Raw genomic sequence first — 12,427 nt, 5'->3', positions numbered from 1 at the left:
TTACACAAACCTTGTGGGAGACGGTTATATTCGTACAGACCCAAAGGCGTGGTGAAAGCTGTGTAATGCCTGTCAGATCTATGAAGGGGGATGTTGTAAAACCCCGACGTTAAATCCATAGAACAAAAGAATGCATTACCACCAAGTGATGCCAAGCAGTCAGCTTGATGTGGCAGAGGGTGTGCATCCTTAACTGTTTTTGCATTAAGCCGGCGGAAGTCTGTGCATATCCTCATGTCACCAGACTTCTTCCACACCATGACTAGAGGCGAAGCATATTCACTGATGGACTTACTGATAATGCCCTTCATCTCCATATCACTCAACACTTCCCTCAAGTGTTCATAATGTGCTGGGGGCACACGGCGGTACGGTAGCCGGAAGGGTTGTTCATCAGTGAGATGAATGCGGTGCACAAAGTCCTTCGCTTCACCACAGTGCAGCTTGCCTCTGGAGAATATGTCCTGATAAGACAGTACTAGGTCAGCTAGTCTCTTCCGCCACTCATCTGATACCTCACAACCCCTGATGTCAATATCAGATAGCCCACAGTCCTCAAGTTGTCGCACATAATCAGACAAAGAGCGCGATGGTTCAAGTGGCGTCTCTGACTGAACACGACGAGTTTCACATAGGCCCTGAAAAAGAGGCAAGTCCTCCAATGCAGTACATGCAAAGACGTCAGCAATTTTTGTATTGCGTTTCAACAACACAGGCACATGCGTGGGATTTAAGATTTTCACTGGGATCCACCGGTCTCCCCACATAGGTGTCACAACCCGCCCAACCAATATGTTCCTCGGAGAGGAATGGGTGGAAGAGGGTTCAACGATAACCGTGCTGCCCGGGGACATAGGGGACGAGGGTGGCAGCTTGCCCCAAACTATGTGTTCATGACGAGGCAGCAGGGTGACCGCTTGCCTCAACTTCACTGTGCCAATCTTGTCTGGGTCATCTGAACCCTGCCATTGGGAAACACAGCTCAGGAGCTGGAGGAACTGTTCACACTCTGGGTCCGTACTCTTAGAGGACACTAACTCCCAGTATTTCGGATCAGATTTCATCATTTGGATAATAGGGCGGAGTACATTACTGCCCACAATCAACTCATCCCGCTGCCCTGATACTAGAAATGTAGGCACTGTAAATTTACCACCACAGACTTCAATATCCAACTCATAGATACAATCCGGTTGTGTAAGGAGGCCACCACAGCCAACAAACACTACTCTCTCTGGGACAGGCTGAGGATTCAACACTATACCAGCGGCCCTTATTTTGTTCAGCGCTTCAGTACTCATAGTGCACGACATGCTCCCAGAATCAAGCATCCCTCTCAGATTTACCTGACCATTTACTAAAACCGGAGTATAGAACAATTCACTAGCTCCCCCAAGCTTCTGCGAGCCCTCAAAAATGACTTTATCATTAGGAAAGCTTTCACAACAGTTCATATATATAGAAAATGGGTCCAGCACTTCAGTGAGGGTGTCCCTAATGCCGTCCATGTTTACCCTCTTATCACATGGGCTAGCTAGTTTAAATCAGCATCAGATGGGAGAGGCACGGGTCTGGGTGACTGCTGAATTGGAAGAGGCACGGGTCTGGGTGACTGCTGAGCCACTAACGGGCAATCGCGTTTCATGTGGCCAGATTTGAAACAGGTAAGACACAACCTAAACAACTTGCAGTGTGCGTGTGTTGTGTGCTCTGCTGATTTACAGACTCTGCATGCAGCTTGCTGCCAGTCTCGCCGGCCCTGAGATCGGTCAAACCGCTCACGAGCACGCGGGTTGCTGCCAACAGATGAAGTGCACAAAGACAAAACTCTGTCAAATACACCCACCAATTGCTGGGTAGCATGCTCGGCCGCAGACGGTGCTGGAGTAGCACATGACGTTTGCATAACGGGAGTGCCGGGCGAAAGATGGCTCTGCTGACCTACTACAGGCTGAACCTGACCCTGAACACTAACAGGACCGGTTGGGGAACTGAAATGATTCACTGGCCCACCAACCGCTACAGGGGAGTCACGTGTGTATTGGCAAGTGGGGTTAATTTGGGTCTGGGCAGAGCAGACCATGCTCATAGTTTGCTGGGACTGAACCATCAAACCTCTAGTCTGTCCAACATGGTTGTCCAGACGTCTCTGTACCTTGGCCGCAGTCCATTCCTCTGGTGGCTTTAGTTGAAATGTTAGAAAGAGGTTGGGATCAGGACAGTGAGTGACAAACATCATGGCAACCTCAGCACCAGCATCCTCAACTAGTTTACCCCTCCTGCGGAGACACTCGTTAGCTGCATCAATAGATTTGTTCAAGCGGATCCAGTAATCCATAGCACATTCACCGGGCTGTGGCAAAGTGTTATAAAAATCCTTCATGGGTAGACTAGAGTAGGCCAGTTTGCTAAAGTTGCGCCTGAGGATATCAAACACTGCAGCCGGTAGGTCAGCATCACCTAGCTCCGGTCGGCAACGAAGGGATACTTTCACTACGTCTCTAGCCTTGCCTGACAATCTGGACATAGTCAGATCAAACCTCTCTGCATGTGTCTCACAATTGGACCTAGATAAGTAACACTTCATCATATCCTCCCATTCTTGGATACAGAATGCATCTGTACCATCTCCCCTAAAGTATGGCGGTGCTTTAGTTTCTGATTGGACCACAATCTTCAACTGGGATGGATCAGAAGGGCCTGATTGGCTGCTCGCAGTCCTCTGTATGGGAGGACTAGGGAGGCCAATGGCGGCAAGACTCGCAGCCACTTTCTCGCCAATTTCCTTAGCTAGATCTGCGATCATACTGCTAAACGCCTCAGTCGAAATAACCTGGGTAGGCCGAGTCCGTGTATTAACAATAGGGGTGGAACTAGCCACTGGGTCCGACGTCGGTATATCCGGATGGTGAATATCGTGTTCATATTCACTATCGGCTACTGGTCTGCCCCTACCAAAAGAAAATAATTTCCTACCCCTTCCCAAACCAAGTGCATCTGAAGGCTCCTTAAAATTCTGTTCAGCCATAGTAACGGCAGTCGTTTTTTTTTTTTTTTTTTAACAGCAAGCGAAATGGGCTAACTCAAAATTGCGCTAAAAGGAGTGAAGCTATAGTACTGTACGGTCGCGAGGGAGAGGAGAAAGAGAAAAAAAATCCCGCTCAAATATAGCATGCGACCCACGAAGGAAAAAAATTATAAAAATCCAAATCAAACATAAAACTTTCGTCGGACCAACGACCATCAATATAACATATACCGAGACATATACATTCAAAAATAACGGATAATCACTCGCTTGCGATATCAGCAACAAACCGCGCGATCGCTAACTTTGAGAAAAGAAAAGAGAAAGAAAAATAAAACCTGATGAATGCAACACTGTCCAAAGGCACGGCTAGCAGCAGCTAGAGCAGCAGGGAAGATCCAGAAGTGCGGCCCGCGATGACAGGTGGGGTGCAGCAGTCCGCGCCAACTGATGAACGCAGGTCTGCGAAGTGGAGGGTCGAACGGCACCAAGTGTGACCGGTGTGTTTCTGCGTTGTGTAAAAATTATGTGCCACATGCAATCTTTGTAGGGCGATCTTCTTTTTATTCGATCAGCCACTCCTGTTGATACATAACAAGTGCATTGAACAATGCTGACAAACTCACTCCAGCACTCTAAAAACATAATAGAAGAAAAGTGAGTGAAGCACAAATAACAGATTTGTAAAATATTTCCCCATCACCACCATAACTGAAATAAAATGGGTGGATAACAAATAGTGACATACCTCTCCCACGATATTACAATGAAAAGGGGGGAGTTAAGATGGGTGGTCGCTATTTATACTTGGGGGGAAACACCACAAAAGAAGAAAACAGAAAGGGGAGGAGTCTGGATCCCACATATTCACAACTAGATAAACAGATAAACAAATACAGTACATTTTGTGTAATTATACACAACTGACAGATCAACCTGGTTACATCTGAACGGTGCCTGTAGCATTTCACGTGCGACAGATTTGGCTTGTAGTACTCAAATGTATGATAAGAAAAAAAGCCAAATACATTGATTTATTTTATTTATTTCATAATTAGTAATACATTGTTAAAAATGGTTTAATTGATTGTTACACATTTGTTAAAAACATTCATTGATTACTTGAAAACAGGGCTCTCAAGTTTTGAATTCATTTCAGAGTGTGAGAGTCGGTGGCGAACAGTGGCGTGCACAGACATTTTGGGGGGCAAGTGCTGGGGGGGGGGTGAAGAGCACTTTTTAGCGCACGTGGAACACTTCATTATAAAAAAAATTACAAGCACATGTTGAATGAAATTTGACTTTTATTTGTCACATTCTCTAAACGTGAGTTTTCAATGGAGAAAAATTAACGCATCCAACTGATATAATTTATATCCAATATAGTCATGTCCTTCAGGTAACTTCTGTTTACCCTCCACTGTCTGCAGGCCTTGTTGCATATATTTTGCAATTAGTAAATCAATATAGGCCTACAATTAAGACAGTAAAAGACCGTAAAGTAGGAGAAGGAGTTATAGGCTACTGAGTGTTGTCATTACATGAATGCAGATGGGCATTTTTCACAGGTAATGGGGAACTTCCCGTTTCTTCTTTCACAAATGAATGTAATTTATGTTGCCTAACAAAACCTATACAACTGAAGACGTTCAGCTTAACACATAGATTTGCAAACTCTACCTTAATTATTTGTATGTGGTCGTCCTCACGTTATCTATCATTGATTTGGGCTAGTGCGACTAGTTTATCAGGTGACCAGTCGGCTAAAAATGCTTAGTAGTTTGGTGCTGTATGAGACATTTTACAACACAAGAAAATGATTTCACGTTGGGCTTAGAGGGCAAACGGTACGATTTGACTTGATGTGTATGTGACCTGGCTGGTGGGGACGGGAGAAGAAGTCTATCTGTGACCGTGTGTGCTGTGCTGCTGCAGCGCATCTGGTGTTAAAGGAAGAGAGAGGTCAGGTGTGTGTGAGGTAGTGGCTCATTTCAGGGCATTGTTTTTAATCGCTCAGGTTTTCAAAAGATCATTTCAAACCGACCTCAGTAAAATGATAATAATAAAAATAAATAAATAAAAAAACGAAGTTTCAAAAGGGCACTTTCGTTGATAAAGGGCAGAGTTGGTGGTGCTTTAGCACCACCTGATGTCTACGTGTGCACGCCACTGGTGGCGAACGTAAGTTGTTGAGCTTGGGGGGGGTTGATCGATTGTATTTCGCGATCGATCGCCAGTGGAGGGCGACATATATCAGAGGTAAATAAACTAGATTTTTTTTTTCGCCGTGAGATATCGGAAGTGTGGCGTGAGAGCGTGTGAAAACGGTCAAATGCGTGTGTCTCACGCTCAATGAGTTGGCAACCCTGGGTTCACACTACACGACTTTTCAGCCGTCAGGTTTTTGTGCCGTTCGCACTACATGCTGTAATCGCGAGTCTTTCAGTTGTGGCCTTCACACTACTGATCGGCGACGCGGGCTCACGAATTATGCCCGGTTAACACTACACGATTTTAGGCTGGTTTTTCAGTCGCCGACTGTTTTTTGTAGATCGCCGACAGAAACCTAACGACGGGGTTAGAGACTGAAAATTTCGTTGTAAAGCAGTTTTCGTCGTTAAGCGTGACCCTAGATTTAGATACGCTTTGATCGTAAATACAGTATAGAAAAAACTAACAATGTTCTCGTGCGTACAGCGTGAGAAAGAGCGATCGCGTTGCCGAGATGGGCTGCGGTGGAGGCTGCGCTGCTTCAGCTTATCGTACACAACACTACACTCCAAAGTGCTGCCACTGCTCCTCCGCGCACCGTGCAAAATAAAAAAAAAGTCGGTCGTAACTCCGGTCCGTCGTTAGCCAGACCCGTTGTTAAGCGGGGACTCGCTGTACTACCATATGACTCAGGCTCACAGCTAAATGCATTCCAGTGGACCAGCGTGTACCAGAGGTGGGGACTCGAGTCACATGACTTGGACTCGAGTCAGACTCGAGTCATTAATATTAAGACTTTTGACTTGACTTGAAAAAATATTCAGAGACTTAGACTTGACTTGGACTTTTACACCAATAACTTGGGACTTGAATTGGACTTGAACCTGTTTACTTGCAAAGACTTGATTTTTTTTACCCCAAATCTAAAATTTAAAACGCATATTAATATTTATAAAGTGCGCCACATTAATTTCATTTCCGTCCTTCTGACTCAGACCGGCGTTACACCAGATTCTGTGACCGTCGAGTTTTGTGACCACAGGGGGCGCTATTTCACAGTTTCTGTTCAGAGGCACAAACGCTTTACGAATGCTACGTAAACTACGCTGATGCACTTTCTTTACTCGTTTTGTTGGTGTCCACGAGCCAAAATATGACAGATGTTTATATTTACATTTATCGTCTCTTAATTACATAAATGTACTTAAACAAGATTTACCATCCCCTCACCATTGCAGCCAACAAAGAAATCATGAATGGGATGTACAGGTGAGACTTTTTAACTGGGGTCACCAATTCTGACGGCAGCCATCAGAATATGTGACCCCACTGAATCTCCAGGTAACAATAGTAGCCTACACCGTGACCCCACAATAACAGAAAACAATGAAAAAATAACCCTAACCTTTTATTAGTCTATATTTAAACATTTTATCCAAATGTTTAGAATAACCATTCGTAATGACAGCATCTTGCTTACGATGATGTCACGTTGAGGACCCCGGCCCCTCCCCTTTGGGCGTGTGTATACGTGGTCCACGTGCTTTGTCTGCGTCAGTGGAACTCCGTGGTGATGGCTATGTCGTGTGATAATGTGTATCACCTGTGAATCGTCTCGTAATTACATGGGGCTAATGTGGTTTGTCTATTTAATGTGCGCTCGCGCAGTGTCCTGTGCTCGTCGTTGTCTAATGTCCACACGTTGTTGTGTGTTTGTGTATGTTTATCGTGTGCTATTGCGCAACATATATAATATAAGTAAAGTGACGTTTGCTGCCACAAAGGATTTGTGTCTCGTCCTTCACGCCGCACCCACCGTCACAGATGAAGCTTGCTATTTTCGTGTATAATGATGTAACGAAACATTCTTGTTTAAGTACATTTATGTAATTAAGAGAAGATAAAATGTAAATGATCTGTCATCTTTTGGCGGGCGGACACCAACAAAACGAGTAAAGAAACGCATCAGCGTTAGCATTCGTAAAGCGTTGGTGCCTGTAAAAAAAAAGACTCGAAAGGACTTGAAATTCCAAGTTTCAGACTTGGGACTTGACTTGAGTTGACTGTCTTTGCTTGAGACTTGACTCGGGACTTGAGGATAAAGACTTGGACTTACTTGAGACTTGCAAAACACTGACTTGGTCCCACCTCTGGCGTGTACTGTAGGCCCAGTGGACCAGCGTGTACTGTAGGCCCAGTGGACCAGCGTGTACTGTACGCCCAGTGGACCAGCGTGTACTGTACGCCCAGTGGACCAGCGTGTACTGTAGGTCCAGTGGACCAGCGCGTACTGTAGGTCCAGTGGACCAGCGCGTACTGTAGGCCCAGTGGACCAGCGCGTACTGTAGACCCAGTGGATTAAAAGCATCAGCTACTAAAAGCATCAGCTGGCTGTTGGCTGGAGATCCAGAATGAGTGTACCTAGTAACCTAGCAACCTAGCCAGAGCGCACAGGAACACACGATTGTTGGGCTGATGCTGCCATGGTTACGTAGCGCTCCTCTAACACCAAGATGTTGCAGTGTTTGCAGCCGTGTCTGGTTTGCATATGGGCAATATGATTTATTCAGGAGCAGTAACAGTGTTCAGTACAGTACACCCACTCGCTGTTTCTGTGACTTTGCTAGGAAAAGCAGAATGTTAAAGTGTTTAGTGATAACAGTTAAAAATAATAAACCCCCCCCCCCCCCCGCAGGACCTGATGGAGCTGCACCTGACGTCCTGCACACACCTGAGCGCCCGGAGCCTGCGCACCCTCACCTGCTTCCACCACAGCCTCGTGTCCCTCAGCCTGTTCGGCTGCGCCAACTTCTTCTTCCACAGGGCGCGAGTCCCGCTGGCCTGCGGGGAGGACGAGGATGAGGATGAGGAAGGCCAGCTGCCCGGCCACGCCGCCACAGCCGCCTCCGACTTCACCTTCCAGGGCTTCAGCAGGCTGCGTCTGCTCAACCTGGGCGGCCTGGCCGTGGAGGTGGACGTGGAGGCCCTACTGAAGCCCCTGCCCACCCTCACGTCCCTGGACCTCTCCGCCGTCCACCTGCCCCGGCCCGCCTTCTTGGCCCAGTGGAGGGACAGGCTGGCCTCACTGGTCCTCTACAACGTGGACCTCACTGAAGAGCTCATCAGCACCGTGGTGCATCTGAACCAGCTGAGGTGAGAATCGCACCTGACCACTCAATGAGGCTCAAACCTTAGAACTACGGATCTAGGACTGGAACGCCCTGGATTAAAAGAAAAAAGTCTATTCCAGACATGGAGAATCAGAGTCAGCGAATTTTGTTTACGGGATCTTTAAATTATAGTATTTATTACAATACCATATTTTCATGCGTTTCCTGAGTTGTATTTTTGCCACCCTGTTTAACCTCCTTTGCGTTTATTGTAGGTCAGTGTAAGTTGGGCAGTTTGACATTTAACTACCTCACTATGTCAGAATGTCTTTTTTTAACCCTGCATATGGTTCTAGTTTTACTGTGTGTTGTAGGGCACATGTTAATCCTGCCACAATGTTCTCACTAGTTAGCATTCATCAGACAGCATTGGGAATAAATGAGGCCATAGGGCAGATATATGTTATATATATATATCTCGCTGGCCATCTCATTTCTGCCTCATGGTTTCTGTGTGATTGGAGAGTCTCCAGGTTTTAGTCGCAGGCCTGCAGGTGTGTTATGTGCCGTTGTGTTTGTTCTGTTTCGTCTGTCCTGATCACGGCTCCATTCTGAATAACATTACAGTGTTCTTGCTGTAGATCCTGGCCAGTAGTCAATATTCCAAAATATTGTGACCACCTATCTAATCTAATAGTGGGGGAGGAACCAGCCTTGGCTCAGATGACACTAACAGGAAGTGGTGGCCTTTATAGTATCAGGTGGCAGAAGATATCTGGAGACACTAGAGAACATTCCACCTGCAGCAGAGCTCTGGGCTCTGTGGGTCAGAACAGTGAACCTGGTAATCCGTGTGTTCACAGGGAAGGACTCCAGAGTCACTGTTGTGCATCACTTGTTGGGCGTCACTGTTGTGTGTCATGCACCACCCTCGTGTGGTGTGGTGGGGTGTTTATCCTGTTGATCGGCACCATTGCCGTCAGGGAAGAGTGTCAGTGTGTACAGGTGGACCTGATCTACTCGTATGGCCAAGAACCGCTGGTGTTGACACGCTCGTGCAGTGGCGTTGACACGCTCGTGCAGTGGCGTTGACACGCTCGTGCAGTGGCGTTGACACGCTCGTGCAGTGGCGTTGACACGCTCGTGCAGTGGCGTTGACACGCTCGTGCAGTGGCGTTGACCCGCTCGTGCAGTGGCGTTGACCCGCTCGTGCAGTGGCGTTGACCCGCTCGTGCAGTGGCGTTGACCCGCTCGTGCAGTGGCGTTGACCCGCTCGTGCAGTGGCGTTGACACGCTCGTGCAGTGGCGTTGACACGCTCGTGCAGTGGCGTTGACACGCTCGTGCAGTGGCGTTGACACGCTCGTGCAGTGGCGTTGACACGTTCGTGCAGTGGCGTTGACACGCTCGTGCAGCGGTGATCCGGGTCACTCTCACACGTCTCCATCTCCTCAGAGACCCCAGAGGGGACGTTGTTGGCGGAGGCCACTCTGAATAGACGAACAGTAATCCCAGTGTCTGTTCTCATCTCTAATCGCCCTGTTTGTGTCTGAGTGTCCAGATCTAAGTCTGGCAATATTCAAACACCTCCTTAGTAAACACCACAGACGCTTCCAAGTCCAGTTGCTTAGCGACAGTGTTCCAACATTAACCATTGGTTGGACGACTCTGTCAGACATGCATATTCATTAGTTTGACAGAGTACCCGCGGGTCCTTAAAAAGTCTTAAAATGTCTTAAATTTAGTTTTCCATATTCAAGGCCTAAAAATGTCTTAAAATGTCTTGAATTTTATGAGGGGAGGCATTAAATTATTATAAGTGTGTGTTGTTCAGTTGTTCTGGCGCAATGTGAACTTTGCCGAATCTAGCGCTAATGCAGAAAATAACCGCTCCAGGGTCCTAGTGCTAGATTCCTAGCGTTGGAGTATACGGCCTCAACAACGTCAACAATTTTCGTTCGCCTATGCCCCCCCCCCCCTCAACGATGTGGAACACACCTGCATCCCCAGAAATAGTATTATTTTTCCTTGTGAGAGGTATTAAAAAGGTCTTAAAAGTCATTGAATTTGAGATTAAAAAATGTGCAGATACCCTGGTTTGATGTCCCGTGTTGAAAATGCACGTCCTGATTTGTACTTTACTTGTTGTGAACTTTACATTGTGAAGTGTAAAGTTACTGTATTGACAATGTTACTTAAAAAAAAAACATCTAGCCTTAGTTGTGTATTAATGTTGAGTGTACCAATGTTTTTAGACAGCTTAATGATGAAAGGGGTTGGTATCCTCGCTCACCGTCCTTGTGTTTGTAATGTTTTGCTCCATTTCAGTAATTAATTCATCACATCACACCCAGACAGTGAAAATATCAGTGTTGGACTACAGTTGTGACAGTGGGTGTTGTCTGATGTTTTGGTAGTGGGGTTGTGTTAATATGCGGGTGTTGTCTGATATTACTCCTAGGTTCTTGTCTGATGTTTGGAGGTTGTATTACTCTGAGGGTGTTGTCTGATGTTGTGTGGTGTCTCCCAACACTCCAGGCACCTAGACATTTCCCGGGAGAGTCAGCGCTCCTCTAAGTTCAAGATGTCCAGGAAGATCCTGGTGAGCATTGTGCAGGGTTTGGAGAACCTGGTCTCTCTCGACATCTCTGGCCACATCATGCTGGACAACTGCACCGTGCCGCACTTTGAAGAGGCCGTGGGGCGTCCCAGGTACGAGGCCTACACACACAGGAAGACCCGTCGTGCCCTGGGGGCTGTGTCCATGGTCAGACCCAGTGTTGTATAAAGTATTAGAGACCCATACTTGAGTAAAAGTACTCTATCAAAAAATTGACTTGAGAAGAAGTTGAAGTGTTCTTTAAAAACTTTACTTAAGTGGAAGTACAGAAGTATTCAGCATTTTTTGTACTTAAGTATTGCAAGTTGTTTATTCTAAAATGTATTACTCAGGTACTGAAAGTAAAAAGTACAAGTATTGTGTTTTGTATTAATTAAAGAAAGCCGTCAAAGTTTGATTATCAATTGTTTTTATATATCACTTACAAATCAAAGATGTCAAAGACCACAAATACACAAAGTGTTCTGTATGTACAAACAAGTAGCAACTTAAAAAAACTGTGCTTAACACTTCGTACACAAAAAACAGATAACCTATGTCCCGCTACGTCGTAGGTTTGACGCAGAAGTACAAGTTCGCCTTAATTTAGCTGAAAAAACGAGGTGTACTTTGGACGTAAAATTCGTCTGTCGGATTCTAAGGGTGAGGCTACTGCCCTGGGTTTATCCTCAGTAAATGCCCTTACCCTATAAAAACACTACACTATAAAAATGGGCTCATGATTAGTCAGCATGAAAAGAGACACGGCTTACTGTTACCAGCTAATGTTAAGTAAACACTGCAGCACGTCATGAACATAATTAGGTTAGTTAGATTAAAAAAAAAAAGCTAAAAAAAAAGCTAATTATTTGGAATAATTTTGAGTATATGTGTATTTGTATGAATATGAAATTAAGCTGAAGTTGCTGGAAAATACTGAAACTTGACGTACAAGTGCATGAATTCCACCTTATAACTTCTCACGCACAAAAATCGAGAGGTGCACGACCTTGCGATGCGACTGCGCGTGCGTGTCCGACGCGCATGGGCGAAGCCACCGCGATTGCGTCTTTTTTACCGCGCGGACCCTTGCGGCAGTCACGACGTGTCAAGTGAACCTAGATTACGAAGCTCAAGTGTTCAGTGAAGGCAGCATCAGAGTAAACGAGACGCGACCGGAGCATGCGTAGTTTTCTCATAAAACAGCCTGATCGCTTGAGCCGGTGACAGCGCCAGCTAACATGTTTATAATTGTAACGAGTAACTATACAGCACGTTAAAAATGTATCGGAGTAAAAGTATTAAACTGATGGAAAATATGTAGTGAAGTGGAACTAGGAGAAAAAAATAATACTCCAGTAAAGTACAGATACAGCTTTTTAGTACTTAAGTACAGTACTGAAGTAGTTCTACTTCGTTACTATACAACTCTGGTCAGACCCTGGTCTAGCGCTGTGGTCAGACCCTGGTCCAGTGCCGTG

The 12,427-nt window shown here is 45.9% G+C and overlaps 1 protein-coding gene across 1 annotated transcript in view; it reads left to right on the top strand.

The window, feature by feature from the left end:
• Positions 1-5,179: 5,179 nt before the first annotated feature.
• Positions 5,180-12,427, top strand: part of LOC143497173 (protein zer-1 homolog) — a gene marked incomplete at its 3' end in the record, with an annotated part of 10,650 nt that continues 3,402 nt past the window's right edge. The window contains exons 1-3 of the mRNA XM_076992970.1: positions 5,180-5,287; positions 7,935-8,392; positions 10,886-11,059. Of these exons, the coding sequence (XP_076849085.1) occupies positions 7,941-8,392; positions 10,886-11,059 (626 nt within the window). The remainder of the gene's footprint in view (positions 5,288-7,934; positions 8,393-10,885; positions 11,060-12,427) is intronic.

Source organism: Brachyhypopomus gauderio, unplaced genomic scaffold (genome assembly GCF_052324685.1).
Source record: "Brachyhypopomus gauderio isolate BG-103 unplaced genomic scaffold, BGAUD_0.2 sc102, whole genome shotgun sequence".
NCBI lineage: Eukaryota > Metazoa > Chordata > Actinopteri > Gymnotiformes > Hypopomidae > Brachyhypopomus > Brachyhypopomus gauderio.
This window is presented reverse-complemented; position numbering and strand designations above follow the sequence as displayed.